Raw genomic sequence first — 18260 nt, forward strand, 5'->3', positions numbered from 1 at the left:
AATTATTGAACATTACATGTTTCTCAAATAGTATAGGTACCATTCTAAAATATCAATCTAGCCATTTAAAAAGTCAATGGTATCTTGAAGCTAAATAATTACAGGTGAATACAAATAATAGAAGAGCAAGAATAAATGCTACAATAGAATTGAGTGATAAAGATTTGGAGACTGTTCAAAACCAACAAAATGTGGGTTCGTTCAGAAGCGGTTCACTACCTAATGTTGCTGCTCCACAACTGCCCACCTCTGAACCAGAGATTGTTAAGGTTTCTCTTTTAGAAGCTGAGACATGTAGTCTTGTTAGATTGTCCGTTTTTTTATCCCATGTTGGAACAATGTTAATTTTTTCTCTTTTTTGTAATTTTAAAAACTATTTTCGTAGATTATGCATATCCACTTATTTTGAATGGCTATGAGACATTTTTTGTATGTAGATAATTCAGTTGGTTGCTAATAGCTTTATTGTTTTACATCAGTAAAGATTTATTTATTATCACTTTAAAGACAGTCCTTGAGTGGGTTATTGGCTGAACATGAAATTATTCTATTTGTTTTATAACATGTGTTCAAGTCAATATGAGTTACCATGTGTTATGATAAACAAACCAAAAGTATGTTGGTTCCTATTTCTATAGGCATAAGGTCTTTTTAAAATGAAGTACTCTGTCGTTATATTGTTTAAGAAAAATATTTGAAAAGAATGGGAATGGTTGTTTTGTATGATAGTGCATGGGTAGAAAATGAGATAATTTAATGTTTTGGTGTAAAATATTATTATTTACAAAATATATTTAATAGATAAATAAACTTCTCTCTTTAAAATATTAAATTAATGAATAACAGTTTTTTAATAAATTAATTTTCTTGTCAACAGCCAGAGGAAGCGCCATTAGTATCACAATACACAATGTCCGGGGGCAGGAGTGGGGGTATGTCACCCTCGCCCAGATCCCCGGGTCAAAGAGGACGAGCCTCATCATCTGTTGGACCAATGAGACGGCCAGCAGACCGCAAGCATGACACTAGTCCATATGGTAGCAATGTTTATCTCAGGTAAGATTATTAACTCTACTAAAAATAATATGTCAAATAATTTGGACAATATAAAAGGTTTTTCTACTATTTTTGAAAGTTAAAAAAAAATTAACTACTTATGTTCTAAAGTATTTATTTATGAATGAGGTGCTAAATGTATGATTATTTTGCTTCTTGATGATTTAATTGATATTTACAAATTTAAAGAAACTGATCATTAAATTAACTGTTCATTGTTGACTGCTACTCCTTCCAAGAACCAAATGTTAGAAATTTGATTAAATTAAATTACTTCCAAACTATATTAACATGAATTTTGAGCTTAAAACATCAAGTTCAAACAAATATTAATTAGATTCTTAAAAATACTTTTAAATAATAATTAGCTGTTGCCCATAGTTTCTGTTGATATTTTGCTTAAAAGATCAATACTATTTACTGATAACCTCTAAGATGTTCAATTGTAGCTATTTGAATATAAGAATTAATGTTTTTAGGGTATTAAATGATATTATGAGGCCCAATCAGTTAGTTTCTGAGACATTAAAGTTAGTGATTATCTAATTGATAAAAGGGCCTGGGACTAGTGCTGGGCAGGCTACTTCTAATTAATGTGCTATATTTGTTTTAAATATTGTAGAATTGTTTGATGATTTTCTTTTTTTTTTTAAAAGAGTACCGAGAGTTTTTTACGCCGGCTTTTTCTCTCGGCCTATATTCTTTGCCGATGAGTAGGGATGCCAAGAGGTTCGAATTTAATGACGTGGAATAAAATAACCGTATTTTTATTTTCATTACATTATAGTTACAAGAAGGTTGCATCATATTTATGATACACAAATGCTCATTGTCAGTTATACAACCCGAGAATATACAGAAATAATACATGACATATATATCATGTAATGTAAATAATACATATTATATCATGTATTATTAATTGTACCATTTTCCCTGATTTATTTGTAAGATCATGTTCAACATGAACTAAATTGGTTTTACCTCGACTGTATTTCCTATTTAATATTGTTTGCCATGTTGAAAGTAAAAGTTGAATGCCAAGGATGGCCTATAATTAAGATTTCAGCTCCCAAGTTTATTTTTAAAATTTGTATACATATAGTAAATATTTCAAGTGTTCGCGTATCTTAAAACATAGGATGTTTTTAATAAATTAATTTCTGAAGAATTAAATTTAAATGTGTATTATGGCATTATAGCTATGTTGCTCACTGTATATTTTTGGATATGTTATCCATGCCGAAATATTTTTTTGCCATTTATCAAAACCATCGCCTACTAGCCGATTTAAGATAATTTACGAATGAAATAAATGGTACATTAACCGGTAGCAAGCTGGTGCTAAGTGCCCAGGAATCTTCTGAGCTTCTGGAAATAAACGGACGGAAAAACTGGGCGTTAAGTGCGGAAACTGAAACACAATACCATAGCATATATACCCAAGCGTTAAAATTCCAAGTTAAGTTTTCACTTCGGCCTTTTTTTATATCCGAAAGGGAACTGTATTTGCCCCCTGCCCCCAAAAGTTGCAGGGGCATCTGGGACTAGACCCACATCAGATTCTCTGCTGAGAGACTCTATTCATAGACTGGGACCTGGGTGAACAATGCCCACTAAAACCACCTCGAGTAGTTTCGTTCAAAACCGCGATATATAGACAATATACCGTGACAATACAATATTCATTTCGGCTTACGAACAATATTAGAGTATTTTTTGTTTATACTTAAACGACTAACACGTTTGCCTACGTCAATCGAATTATATAAGAAAAATTAGTGATTAAAAATTGAGTCATAATTGAAAAACAAAGTCTTGTAAATAATTCGTCTAAACCGGTAAAACTCGATAGATATGCAAAATTTATACGTTTAACCTGTCGTAAGCTTTGACATTTCTTACGCCTGATTTTAAACAAATCCCTATGTATATAAAATTCTCGTGTCACAATATTCGTTCCCATACTCCTCCGAAACGGCTCGACCGATTCTTATGAAATATTTTATGCATATTCAATAAGTCTGAGAATCTGCTATTATAATATCTATTCTATCAATATTTCAAACCCTTAATTGATAAGGGTCGACCTCAATTTTTTTTTTGTTTTTATTTTTACGATATAACACACCGAAATACAAACAACCCTTAATTTTCACCCATCAATGATCAAACGGTAAAATAATAATCAATTCTTAAAAGGCCGGCGGTGCACTCGCGAGCACTCTGGCAGATTCCCCATTGGCGGCGTTATCACTTAACATCTGAAGAGCTTTGTTTTTTTAAAAAACTCTTCGCTCTGAACGCATTTGTTAACGAACGTGTTGCTTATATGTTCTGGCTTGATAGAATCTCTATTGTCATTCATTTGTGGAGACCTCATTCATAATTAATAAATATATTGTTTGCACGGCGACAGATATGTACAGGAAACAATTTGCATCGGCTGTGGTCAAGCAGTAGGTACTTGGAATTGGTTTAATCTTCTAGTCAAAGTTTCGGGTCAACGGACTTTGTACTCCATACTGATATAAATAGAGAACGAAACCGCATAGCAAGCCTACATTTACGTCATAACTTGATTGTATTGTTCACATAATTATCAATTCTGAATTAAAAAGATCCTAAGTTTCCTTCCTTGGTATGTTTTTATTCGTATGTTTAATAATTTCATTAATCTGTCTACCTTATTGTGGTATAATTAACATTACAATAAAATCACGAATAGTTTTACAATTCAAGTTTGTCATGCTTTAATTGGAAATCTATAGATATTTAGATGGAATAAATGTACAGTTAATTTTATGTATTTATTATTTGCGCGTTAGTAGGTGGTAGAAAAACTTGTCTAGACTTTTGTAAAGCACTAGATTCCTTTAATACGTAAGCTATCACGAGGCTTATAAATTTTAAAAGCCAGTTAGAATGTACGTGGATGTTGTGTTAGTGTAGTGAATGCAATTTATTTTGGGACTAAACAAGTTCAAAATTTCGTAGCAATAAGAAATGCCCTCTTGTGACAAACGGAACTAAAAATTGGATGTCGTTAGCATTATGCATTACATTCTCGTTTATTAATTTGAAAAAATCTGTGTTTATTAGAGCAGTGTTGGCCTAGTGGCTTCAGCGTGCGATTCTCATACCTGAGGTCGTAGGTTCGATCCCCGGCTGTGCGCCATTGGACTTTCTATGTACGCATTGAACATTCGCTCGAACAGTGAAGAAACATATCGTGAGGAAACCGACATGTCTTTAAGACTTGACTTTTTGACTTGCCTATTAGATTTAAAAATGATCATGAAACAAAGATCTGAGGCCAAGACCTAAAGAGGTTGTAGCGCCACTGATATTTTATTTTATTAGTAGCAACAATGTATTTAATAAATTATGAACAAAACCTACTAAACTAATTGTGAGTAGGATTTCGTTGAAATTTCTGATAGAAGTTTAATTTGAATCTTTAAATGGTCGAAAGACATCACGTAATTGGCTTTTATCTAATATTTACACAGATTGTATATTCGTCATGATGTGAAAGTATTAACTGTTACATAATCAAGGAAAACCAATGATTTAACCTCACCTCATAAGAAATATAGTACTGCGCAAATGTTCATAATGATTTATTGTTATATTAATTATAACCTTACTATATGTAGCTGGTATATTTATAGAAAATCCTCGTGTATTGGTAAAAGGAACTCGTTTTTATTGATACTAAATTAAATACATATTAAGTTTTGGCGAAGTCAACATATTTAGGTGAAATGGGACCTTATGTTTTAATATTTAATTTCGTATTAATTAGAAATTCCCCGAAAGGGTAGTAATATATAAAAACTGTCGGGGGCGTTAGTTAAATCTTATCTGCTATACATATATTGCTTTTTTTATATATTTATTCACCATCGTTACATTTATACAACTAAATTACATTTTACATAAAAATTATACGAAATGAAACGGGCGGCCTTATTGCTAACGAAGCGATCTCTTCCAGACAATCCTAGAAATAGTTAATAAACAAAAATATCTGGGATTAATTATTGACAAAAACATACATTGGAATCAACACATAGAATACGTCTGCAATAAGCTATGACAGTTTTTGGCACAAATAACAATACTCAAAAAGCGTATCCCATTTAAACTTTTACTTTACAACGTGCTTTGCGAGTCTGTTATCAATTACGGTCTAAGTAGCTACGGTAGAACTTATCCGACGCATCTCAACCAATATATAAACTTCAAATGCGAATACTCAAACACGTCGTCTCGAGAAATGTGCTCGACTCATATAAAAATGAAGAAACAGGAATTTTTAACTGCAAAATACTGCCAATAACAGAAAAAGTAAATGTCTTTTCTAGTACTTTTTTCGAGATGACATTAAAAAAAAGTGGAGCACGACGTACAGACGACAGACAGACGTAGATAAATAGTCTACCCAAGTAGATAATAGATAGCTTAACTAACACTAACCAACATAAGCTCTAAATTAAAAAAAACAACATTTATATGCATTGTCGCGCTCCTAAACAAAACTGCTATGATTACATTAATACAAACCACAGCGGTTTTCTAATGTAACATTTTGTCATATCTTATTTTGTAAACGAAGAAGAAAAAAGCCTGAGAATTTGAATATATTATTAAGATAAGATCGGAGAAAAACGTATATTTCTATGAAAATCATTAACGAAACCGTGCTTTATATATGTAGTATCTATATTATTCATCCATAGGTTCTTACCTAGATTGGAAACCAGTCTCCCAATACCGTCACTGTATTATTAATTACTATGGTTAATGTTTAAGGGAGAAAAATAAATAATTATTATTATTATACATTTCCAGTCCACCACCAGACAGCAACTGGCGCAGGACGAACAGTGACTCGGCATTGCACCAGTCGTGTGGTGAGCAGCAATCCACCGCGCCGCCACTCTCACCTCACCACCCCTTGCATTCCCATGCGCACCCGCATATGCCTCACCAGAATCATAGACGAGGTAAGAGACATGCTTTATGTATTCGCGGTTTTACTTGAGGATTCCCTCGTATAGTTTAAGGTAGTCTTTTGTTGCGTTTATTTAAGGACCTATCCGGTCGCCAAACTCCAAAAAAGTACATTGCTTCTTTCCATTTCTTTTCATCGTTTAGTTTAAGGTCCTTTGTTGCCTAAAGGACCTATCCGGTCGCCAAACTCCAAAAAAGTACATTGCTTCTTTCCATTTCTTTTCATCGTTTAGTTTAAGGTCCTTTGTTGCCTAAAGGACCTATCCGGTCGCCAAACTCCAAGAAAGTACATTGCTTCTTTCCATTTCTTTTCATCGTTTAGTTTAAGGTCCTTTGTTGCCTAAAGGACCTATCCGGTCGCCAAACTCCAAGAAAGTACATTGCTTCTTTCCATTTCTTTTCATCGTTTAGTTTAAGGTCCTTTGTTGCCTAAAGGACCTATCCGGTCGCAAAACTCCAAAAAAGTACATTGCTTCTTTCCATTTCTTTTCATCGTTTCTTAAAGTAGGGCAAATGGAGTAAATATTTCGTGGAGTTGAGTAGTTTATGTATCCATTTGAAAGATTGATTAACGATAGAAAAACAATCCAAACATGGCCAATGTTTGAAATAATTTTATGACAAAAATTTATGATGACATGATTTTGAAATTTACACGATATATTTTATCACAAGCCAAGTAATCCATTTCAGAAATTAAAATGATAAAATTACATTAATTTAATGTTTTACATAACTAATTATTATTACGGACCCGTGCGCCTCAGTGCTCTAGCTCTCCATTTCGCACCGCGCCCCGCAACACTGACACAACAATTCGTGTTGGGCCATAACGTGTGCCACACACACAGATACATAATCTGAGGTCCAAGTCAAGGGTGGTACCGCTGTTTTTGGTTTTCTGTGCCGCTCTCTGCCATGTACCACATGTTGTTTCCATGTTGCTTCTAAATTGTCTCCTTCTTTTGCGTTTATTGCACCGTGGGCAACTGTTTAACTCTCTCTTGTTCCTCTGCCATGTACCCCGTCTACTCCATTGGTGATTCCATCGGTGGAATTATGTATGATGGAAAAATCGATTTTTGTTTGTCTTCTTATCATGCACAGGAAGGCTCATCTGATGTTAAGTGATACCGCCCATGGGCGGTCACATTGCTAGAGAGCTCGAAAGTACTTTGCCGTTTCAGAGGGAGGGTAAAACTTGCTGAGTTTCTTGCCCGTTCTGCCCTTGTGCCCGGATGGCGTAGTCTTGCTCTTTCGTGAATTTTGTAAACGTTTTTGACATTCATAAGCATGCCCTGCCCATGCCAAGATGCATCTAAACTGAATATACGAATTTATTTAGTTTTAGTAGGGTACATTGTTTCTCTTGTAAGTAACATATTGTATTAATCGGTGATAATGTAGCATTCGAATGGTGAAAGAATTTTTAAAATCTACATAATATTAGTATAGATATGTATGATACAAATAACATTTATATACAGGAAAATTCTTGGATTCCATGGTCCATTTAAATAAACCTTATTTGAAAGGTTTAGAGTCTGTTTTCAAATAACACACGAGCACATGTTACCTTTTTACCCTAGAAAAAGTTGCAATTGTTCTACGAAATAATTATTGACCATTTCATTGTATTATTTCGCAATCTGTTGTATTGTCATACTCACTGTCGTTGTGTTTACATACAACATTCGTTGCCCACTTCCCTGCCCAATTCCTTGCTAACTACGGCTGAAAGTAAATGCGGCATTACAGTACAGAACTATCAAAATTCGACGCTTTATTTTCGCTAGCTATTGTGAATTAATATTATATACGCTAGAATAACATAACTTCTTCATTCTTCTAACATTTCTATGAATTAAAAACTAAATTATTCCGTTGCTTCTCTCATACGACGTACTGTACGTTACTATCAAAATTCATCAAATTCAGCGCTTATTTTAAAGATGTATTTTCTGTTCCAGCTGCAAATATCCATTTAGATGTTCTAGCAACGTTTGGCATGACTCCCTCGAATCGTCCGAGATCGTCGTGTGAAATCCCACGAATACCAAATAATAACAAGTGAGTATATTTCTTAGTATAAGTCCTGCAAATGTCTTTTGTCTCTTTCTATTGTATTGTATTTATGCTGTGATGAAAAGAGATGAGTACTTTATAGCAATAAGGCTGAGTTCTTAGGAATATGGTGGATTTTATTTAAAAAAATAGTTTTAGTGCATGCTTTTATATAGTCTTGTAACGTGATGCGATACAATACAGGTGTTTGAACTACGCGTTAAGTACTTGTAACGTAACGTAACATTTGACTCGGGATAGGGGGGATACTACATAAAACGTTACGGTGCGTTACCAGGAGTGGGGGGGTAGAACCTCGCGTTACGTAATACTTTAACGCATATATATTAGATATACATGTAGATGTTATAGATCATTTCCGCTAACATATATACCTTCCATAATTGAATGCTTTTAATTTGACTGTAGGAATAAAATAAGACACTCCTCAATCATGAATCCCTAGTACCAAATGTTTTTTATTGTCATAATGGGAACATACACTCATACAATGATTAATCAGCGTCTACGAGAGCGGCGGGGACGGTGGGGGCGGAGGTGGAGGCGTCGGGGGCGGGGGCCTGGGGTGCGGCGAGCTGCAGGTGCCGGGGGGCTCGCTGCCCGACCTCACTTCCGTGCACTTCCCGCCGCCGCACTACCTTCCGTTGCGCACATCGCCCGACTATCACCACAGTGCGGTAAGTACTTTCTAGTCATGTACATCTGTATAGATATATACATCTTAGTCATCATATCTGTAATTGTCATTAATTCTTCTTTGTATTCTTAATTGTGTGTATATGTGTATTGTTACCTAACTATGGCGTATGTATGCTGCAAAGTGTTGCAAAGTTCTGATTTCTACGATTCCAGAGCCCCAGTTCCCCTGGAGCGGTGTCCCCTGGCGGGGGCAGTATTTCTCCCGCCACGGGGGGCCTCTCGCCCGCCTCGGGCTCCCCCGTGGGGGCCACAGTGCCCCTCTCTAATATGCACCCACCGGACCACTCGTTATACGACACGCAAGTACGTATACGCTTTATACGCACACGTATACGTACGCATCGTAACAATTTTTGAGATTTAAGACAGTTTAATCGAAATTGACCACTGTTATATATTAATACTAAAATTTTGAAACCTTTAGGTTGTAGACCTTTAGGTAGCTGTTTAAAAAAAATGGTTAAACCTAGTTATTAAAATATGTGTAACGCCTTTTATAGTTTTGTGTTATTTAGTCTATGGTTTATAGAACTTGTAGTAGCCATAGGGATACACTAGGTATCAGGGCTTGTTTGGCTATAGACATATGTGTAGGCGCATCGGCACAATGTATTGTCCCGTATTCTTGTGTGTAGACAGTAGATGCAAAAGCGATCCTTTAGGGGTTAAATTTCATTTTTTTTTTCAAAGAATCAATTACCTTTATCTGTGTAATTGGATAAGACAGTTAAAAAACATCAAAATTGGTTCAACCAAATATCGAATTGAATCTAAAAATGGTTCAAAAAATACAGTTAATGGTCTGTTGTAGATCGCTTTTTGTAGTTTAACCTTCATAAAAAACTAAATCACTTGATTGAACTAAAGTGATCTTTCGTCTCTTTCTGGCGGATCGTATACGCTGTGGTGTAAAAGAGATGGAATTTCGATTAATTTTTTATGAAAGGGATTTTGTTGTATCGTTTTGCTTTTGTGTCATATTGTTTTGTTTATTTCAGAATCACTTATCTGTACCAAACACAAATAATTATCTTCATCATAGTAAGGTTCGTTTTCTTTTGAAACGTTTTGATTAATGCTTTTGCTTCTGATTAACATATCTGCATGTATTAAATAATTACTTTAAATATCTTTCGAGGTGTTCTAACTAAAAAAAATAGCATATATAATGCTAGGTAAATTATGGAGGTAGTTTATGGATTTATACTATTTCATAAGTTCGTCAGTCAAAACAACGAGTATTGGAAAGGAATAATCGCCCATATTGTTTGTATTCATGCAAAGTTTGTGTTTATATATACTTTTTAAACTATATATAAACACAAATACTTATTAAAAAAACAAATAATTATGTATGCGGCTTTATATTTTAAATTCGTCATAATATCCATTCCTGTTTTGAGGGTTATTTCGTTACTGAGTCACTCACTTTGTTTGGCTCTGCTACCCAAATAGTGGTTTGCCCTCCGAGATGAGAAACTTTGCCTTCTAGGTTCCCCAGCACAGCCTTGTAGGTAAAACAAAAATACGTAGCATTTCAATGCATCTTTTTAGTAGCAACACTTATGAAATGTCCGAATTCTACAGATTAAATAATCAGAGTATAGAATATTTAAATAGACTAGAGTTACGGCGATTATTTCTCTCTAACAGTCTCAGCTAAATTTCACATTTAGAAATATAATAATAATAATAAATTATTTATTTTTTCCCATATAACATTTACAATATTTTTGTATTATTGCATGATGACACGTACGTTCACGTCCGTGCACGTGCTCGTTAAACATGATTCTATTTTAACGCTTTGGCCATTTAACGCAATTTAAACCACCGGATTTAAAGGGCTGATTAAAATAATGTTTCATTTAAAACATGCTTTTGCTATAATATTTCCAATTTAATATTATACTCTACTTAAAGCATGAGTTTACATTTGTTTATTTTTAGTAAAATGATTTATACTTTTTTAATTAACAATGTTAAGGGTTTTTATTATCTTCCGAATATATGGGTGTCACGTTGACAATACAACAAGAATGTATAAAAATACTCTGTTAATGTATAAATAATTATATTTCAGAATATGTCCCCTTTGGATCACAGCTGGCTCGTATCGAGCTATCAGCCTCAGTGCAGTCCGCCATCACAATATTCTTCAACATCGAATATCCCTTCACCAACGGTTAGTTGAACACGTTAAGCCATACGTATAGCCATAAGTTGGCATATATATGTCATATGACGAAGCCAACAGGCTTAAATAGCCGTTTAATTAATAGCCTAGCCATTCAACTTTTTTTTTTTTTTTTTTTATTTATTCAATACATGTGATAAAAAAATACATGAGGGTACATGCAAATAACCATGCGCTGAAACCAACAGATTTAAGTGCGGCATGGTGTGGTCGCTGCTACTCGACTGTTTGATTACATAATTAATTTAACACTTACATAGTATCTTATTTTATAGCATAAAGTACAGTCATACGCCAACATTTATAGATACAAACAAAGTGCCGGAAATATGTCTATACAACTTTAATGATAATATTATTACGTTCATTTTGTTACACAATATCAATTCAGTCTTAATGAATTTTAATGGATCCTTGCAATGATATAGCTTGTACAACAGAATAACACTTAGGCTACAATTTTTTATCGAGTTTTTACACAGTTATGATCTATTCTTATCTGTATATTTTTTAAGCATAACGGGACAAATAGTGGGCTTTGAGTATAAATTTACTTTTGTTTATATTATTTAGTACACTATTCAAGGTTTGGTTCGGTATATTATTTAAGATGCTAGGAAGCATGTACTCCCAGGTCCGTTGACCGTATGAATTTTTAAAGTTGGGTATTATGTAGTTAGGTGAGTAGGGCAAAACACGTAGATTGTTATGTCTTTCTTTTTTTACTAACGAATCTATATGACCGTGAGCCTCACACACAATAGATAATTCAATTTTATCATATATATTGAGTATCTTACAATAGTGAAACAAGGCTTTTCCCTTAAGATTCAATTTCTGTTTTACCTTTGGTGGTACAATTGTCTTTAAAAGTCTATATTGTAAATTAAATAGTATATTTCATTACAAGTGCGGAAAGCCTGTCATTGCAACGAGTTCCGACGAATGTCTACCCGAGCCGAGGCGCAGCCGAAGGTGAGGGTTGACAGTCGGAACAAGTTGCAATGACGGTACCGCACGTGTACTGAACGACTATTTTTAATACAGTTGCGAAAAAATTAAACAATTTAATTAAACTATTTACTTTTTTTCTCTTCTCTCTACGGAATAAATCCATTGCACGTAGATATGTTATATATTTCCGGTAAAATGTTCTCCGAAGCATTTTGTGCAATTATACTGAGTTCGGGTGGTATTCATTCAAATAAAATATCGTCGAAATTACTCATTTTTTGCAACAAATAACTCAACTCGAAAGAACATTTTTGGAAAATGGTGCCAACCGCAAAGAATATGAGCAAAGCTTGATTTTTCTTTTCTTCACCCATTCTGGGTAGGCAAAGGGAACTTGGCCCATACAGCCAATTCTTCAGTATACTATTTTTATTGAAAGAAAACCAAATCTATCATTGAGTCCAATCATTAAATCTGATATTGAAACAAATAGTAGCTTCTTTTTAAAATATTTATTGATATGAAATAAAATAAACCTAACCTAACTTATTGAATCCAACTTTAAATCTAAATTAGTAAACTTTTTAAAAATACGTATTTGCATATATTATAAAATTCTTTTTAATATTTTTTTAATTGATATGAAATGAAAAGAAACCTAACCGACCTTATTGAATCCAATTATTATAATATTTAGAAATCATATATCATAAAAACTTCTATGAATCTTTTTAATAAAACCTTCGTGGTTGGTTTTTTCTTTTTAATACACATTGTTTTGACAGTTGGCAAAGAAAACGCACGAGTGCGGGAATGGCAAAGAAAAAGCACGAGTGTGTTATAGCCCACTTTCCGAACGCTATACGTCCCTGCAATATGCCACTTTTTGAGCAACTGTATTAAAAAATTTTATTTATGCTTGTTTTGTGTGTGCGGCCATAACTACTCAGACAATAGTTTATAATGGAGTCTGCTAGTGAGAGGTACAACATCCTTAATGTATTGTATGGTAATTTATATTTAATGATATGCAAACGGGACATTATTGCTCTAAGTTTGTTACAAATATGTTCGATGTGAGGTTTCCAATTGAAGTTATTGTCTATAATCAAACCTAAATAGGTATGTTGTTTAACTAGTTCTAGTTTAATGCAATTACAATTTGTATAGTTCGATGAATGAAAGCATTGGTGTGAGTGAGCTGTGATGGATGGCCTTAATCCCGTGCGCAAGTATGGTGAGTGGATGTGTAGTAATTTCGTTTTTTGTGCGTTAATGATGAGGCCTGAATCGTGTGCCCATTTGCATAGTTGGTTGAAGTTGTGCTGGAGTTGTTTTTGAGCTACGGAGATGTCTTTGTGTGCAGTAAGTAGACAAGTATCGTCTGCAAATTGATAGACACTCGCTTCGGTAAATATGTTAGGCATGTCGTTTACATATAAGAGGTATTCAGTCGGCCCGGTTATTGACCCCTGGGCGACGCCCTCTTCGGTACGGATCAGCTGGCTGAAGGCCCCGCCTATGTTAACCGCAGTAAATCTGTTCATGTGATAGTTTTTTAAAAGTTCTAGGAATGGTCCCTGTATGCCATTTTGGCGTAGTTTTAAAAATAGGGTTGTATGATTTAGTGTTTCAAAGGCTTTGCTAAAGTCAACGAAGACAGCGAGCACATGACGACGATCATTCATGTGCTTGTTGATCTCGTTGGTAAATTGAAACAAAAGTTGAGAAGTGTTCTTTTGTTTTTGGAAGCCAAATTGTTTATCGTTTATAATCTTATTTTCTTTGATAAATTTATTTAATTCGTGCCAAGGTACCTCTCTATTATTTTATCTATGCAGGGTAATATTGTTATTGGTCTATAATTGTTTATTTCGTTTTTCGACCCTTTTTTGTATACAGGTCGTACACAGCCGACTTTTAGTTTGTCTGGAAATAGAGAATATGCAATACAGGAGTTTATTAAATGAGTTATTAAGGGTGTTATTTGTCCGTTTATGAACTTTAAATCTTTCATTCTGATTCCGTCGATTCCAGGACTTTTTTTTTCATTCATGTGCTTTATTATGGAGTAAATAATGTGATTGCTTGCTTTTTTCAATCTTATTGTTATATTTGGTTGCGTTGCGTAGGAATTGACGTCTAATAATGGTTTATCACAGTATGTACAGATTTTTTTAACATTATTTTGAAATTCTGTAGCAAAGTTGTTTACCAGACTTGTTAAGTTTATGTTATCAAATGAATTCATTATTATTTCATCGATTGATTTAGTTATTTTGCCGCATATTGCATTTATAATTTCCCACTGTTTTTTGGGGTTTTTAAAATTTTCTGTTATTTCTTTCTTATAGTAATGGTTTTTAACGTTGTTAATATATTTATTAGTTTTATTTCTGTAAATATTATATAATAGTCTATTTTTTAAGTTACTTTCATCCCCTTTCCAAATTAGAAATAGTTTACGTCTTTGAGCGCACATACAATTTATTTTGTTTGTCATCCATACACATTGATGTCTTTTTCCTACTTTAAATTTAACTACTTTTTTGCAATTATTGTATACGTTTGTAAATTTCTTTATAATGAAGTTTAGAATATCAACTGGGTTTGTGTGGGCTAAGCCTGCGGTCCAGTCTATGTTATATAGTTCGTGTTGTATTTTTTTATTGTCTTGTTGAGTTATTAATTTATAAGTGTTTTGTGGTTGTGTGCGGTGGTTGTTATTCACAATAGATAAACCGGTAATGTAATGATCAGCCAGTGCATTTTGGATAACGGATGTTTTTGTGTTACTACTATTTACATTACGTAAGAAGATATGATCTATACACGACCTTGTAATTATGTTACATTTGGTTTCTACCCGAGTGTACTGACTAATGCCGCACTCTAAGCCTGATTCATACATCAGGTTTAAATATTGTTGTACGTGTGGGTTTGACATCTTGATATCTATGTTAATGTCGCCTAATATTACAAAGTTATATTTTTCAGGATATTTTGATATCATTCTTTTAATTTCCTTAATAAAAATGTTTTTGTTCCTGTCTGGAGGTCTATAAATAGCACACAAACCAATCTTATAATTATAACACGTCTTAATTTCACCAAAAATACACTCGTAGCTGAGGTTGCTTATTTTGAATCTTGTAAATGACACGCTTTTATGCACATACACTAGGATGCCGCCTCCCTTTTTGGCGTGGCGCAGTTCGGAGTACATTTCATAGTCTTGAAGTTGAAATAATGTTTTGGATGTATCAGTGATATTCGCCTCTGTGATCACGACGACGTGTACGGTGCTGCTACTGCTCGTCACTATTAATTCTAGTTGCGCGAAGTTTTTGATAAGGGATCTGATGTTTACACTTAATGCAATTAATTGTTCTTTGTCTCGAGTTAATTTTATATCTTGAATAAACTCATTCCATGACGTGTTATTTAATTCATGAATAGATTTGATGATATATTCAGCCATTTTTAGTACATAAATCAATGCATGTTATTGATACGGCAGTTGTAGAATTGTACTCTTACTTACTTTACCGATTTCTCTTTTAACCTTTCAATGTCGTTGAGCGATCGAATTAGATTAGTTTTTTCCTTTTCTTCCTTTTTTGCTAATATTTGGCCATTTTTAAACCAGATAAATCTATACATATTAGTCTCCTTTAGCTCTTTTTTAGCTTTCCATAATAGAAATGCTGAGTTGGGAGTTAGGGCTTCCCGTATGAAGATCTTGGATGTATCCTCTCTTCTTAGGTCTGTACAGTTGAGCTGGATTGTCCGTGCAGCCTCCAGCCACTTATCTCGGCTTCCATCTTGCATGACAACCACTATCGGGGGGGAGGGTTCTTTGTCGGTGGTAGCGGCCCGGTTTTTTCTTCCCGCCTTCCTATAAGCTTTAATTATTACTTTAGGATTTTGTTGCAGCTTGGAGCAGATTTTACTGGATATGTCCACGGGATCCTCGTCTGCCGCTTCTTTGATTCCGCATATTTCAATTTGGTTTGACATTTGTAATTGCTCCATAGTATTGATTCTTTGTTCCAAGGTCTCATGTTTGAGCATTGAATTTTTTAAACCATTTTTCAGGTCTTGGCATTGGTTTTCAACAATTTTGATGCTGGATTCGTACAATGCAATTTTTTCCTCATACTCGTCAATTTTATCCGAGTAGAATTGTAGGGTAGATTGCAGCTCCGACGTAATTATTTCTCTGACCTCTCGCCGTATATCGTGAAGAATCTGTTGTGTAACTTTGTTTTGCGCCAAATTAGATACGGATTCGTTATCCGTAATATCCTCTTCATCGGCATCAGGTAGGATGCAGGATAGACGTTTAGGTTTGACACCACCCGCACAATTTCGACATTTCCAGTCTACTGAGTCAGTAGCCACGAGCGCGCTTAGTTGTTCCGTAGTTATGGATGCACAAGCGCCATGTATCCATTTACTACACTTTCCACACTGCACTCCTGGGCTTTTTTTGGTAACTGTCTTCGCGCACTTAAAACATTTAACCATGATGATGAATAATGTGCGCGCGCGCAATGCCGTTAGGTGCGTTCCGGTTCGCGTCGAGCGAGTGACTGAACTAAACGGCGCCGTTTAACTAGCGGCCTGAAAGGACAATTAAGTTAGTTGGCTGCGACATGTATATGTCACCGTAAGATTATAAACATCGTTATATTACAATCTATCTAGTAAGATTGTAAACTATCGATAGATTGTGAACCGTATCATTATGATTGCAATTTAACGCGTCATTTTTCGCTATATTGTAATCTACCGAAGTGAAACCGTTACATTACAATCTGTCCCGCGTCAAATTGTCAACTGTCTGCAAGTTCTTCCTGATTGGTCGGTCTCATTTCATTTAGAAATGAAATAGATTGTTAAAATTAATTTCTTTTCATTACAAACAGTTAAAAGGCAATTTTTGTTTAAAAGGTTTACTAAACCGGGAATTAATTGGCAGTTATGCTAGCTAAATAATTAAATAAAGTAATTAAAGTTACTTTGATATATTGTTCGTCATATTGAAATATTTGTTATTTTTTAGGTACTTTAAGTAAATATTAAGATTTACCTTTTTGCAGGTAAAACATAAAAAATACGTAGCATTTTATTTAATGGCCCTTAGTGGGTCAAATTTGGCCCCTTTTCGGTGGAGAACTTATTTAGTAGCAACACTTATGAAATGTCAGAATTTAACGGTATTATATATGTATAGTAATACTAGCTGACCCGGCAAACGTTGTTTTGCCATGTTTTTGTGCCAAAAAAATTAAAGTTTATAATTAACAAAAAAAACATAAGGGATGAGATTTGTAAGGATTGTGTTTGTGAGGATTGTAGAGGGGTGAACATTTAGGGTTGCATGTATTTTTGTATAGTGTATCGTAAAAAAATATTTAAGAAATGTTGTCTAAAAATAAATAAAAATATTTAGGGGTGGACCACCCTTAACATTTAGGGGGATGAAAAATAGATGTTGTTCGATTCTCAGACCTATCCAATACGCGCACAAAATTTCATGAGAATCGGTCGAGCCGTTTCGGAGGAGTTCGGTTACTAACTCCGTGACACAAGAATTATATATATTAGATTTTTTCGTGGGTTTTTTTCAGATGGTCCACAGTCCCGGTAGTCCGGTAGAGTCACCGCAGACAGACTACAGCAACCTGCATCAAGTGCTATTACAACCCTTCGAGCAAATCACGATGGTGAGATGTTTTGTTTAACCGACTTCAAAAAGGAAGTTCAGTAATTGTTGGAATTTAAATTTGAGTCATCTATTGTACTCCAACTTTATCAGAATCGGTTTTGTAGTTTTTGATATGTGTGGAATCAGTTTTCTTGATAGTTTTAAAGGTGGTTCAATTTGTATAAATGTAATAATAATACTCTAATTAATCTTTTAACAAACACGTTAATATAGTTGACGTAAATTAAAGAAAACCTCAGTGTATTTTGGTTAAAAATCACTACTTAATTTTAATTTACTTTTTAATTTTACTAACTAATTTATTAACGGGGAATGGTAATTTATTTGCCTTCGTTTGCCATCAAAAATTAATTTAATTAATAAAAAAATGTGTCCATATACGCCTTACCATAGTCAATAGTGCATTCTATCTCGGATGCGTGTGCGCACACGCATGTGTGTGACTTTATTTCACTAAATACAACACGACAATAATCATGGTTAGAGGGTGGAATGCAGAAAGTATTCGCGAACTAT

The 18260-nt window shown here is 34.2% G+C and overlaps 1 protein-coding gene across 4 annotated transcripts in view; it reads left to right on the forward strand.

Moving 5' to 3' along the window:
* LOC110991527 (CREB-regulated transcription coactivator 3) overlaps positions 1-18260 on the forward strand; it is a 28712-nt gene that overhangs the window by 469 nt on the left and 9983 nt on the right. Inside the window, exons 2-9 of one of the 4 annotated variants that reach the window (XM_045634505.1) lie at positions 878-1056; positions 5914-6068; positions 8046-8145; positions 8663-8837; positions 9013-9162; positions 9858-9905; positions 10943-11044; positions 17647-17742. In XM_045634505.1, the coding sequence (XP_045490461.1) occupies positions 878-1056; positions 5914-6068; positions 8046-8145; positions 8663-8837; positions 9013-9162; positions 9858-9905; positions 10943-11044; positions 17647-17742 (1005 nt within the window). The remainder of the gene's footprint in view (positions 1-877; positions 1057-5913; positions 6069-8045; positions 8146-8662; positions 8838-9012; positions 9163-9857; positions 9906-10942; positions 11045-17646; positions 17743-18260) is intronic. The other 3 variants (XM_045634506.1, XM_045634507.1, XM_045634508.1) reach the window with 3 other exon arrangements.

Source organism: Pieris rapae, chromosome 3 (genome assembly GCF_905147795.1).
Source record: "Pieris rapae chromosome 3, ilPieRapa1.1, whole genome shotgun sequence".
NCBI lineage: Eukaryota > Metazoa > Arthropoda > Insecta > Lepidoptera > Pieridae > Pieris > Pieris rapae.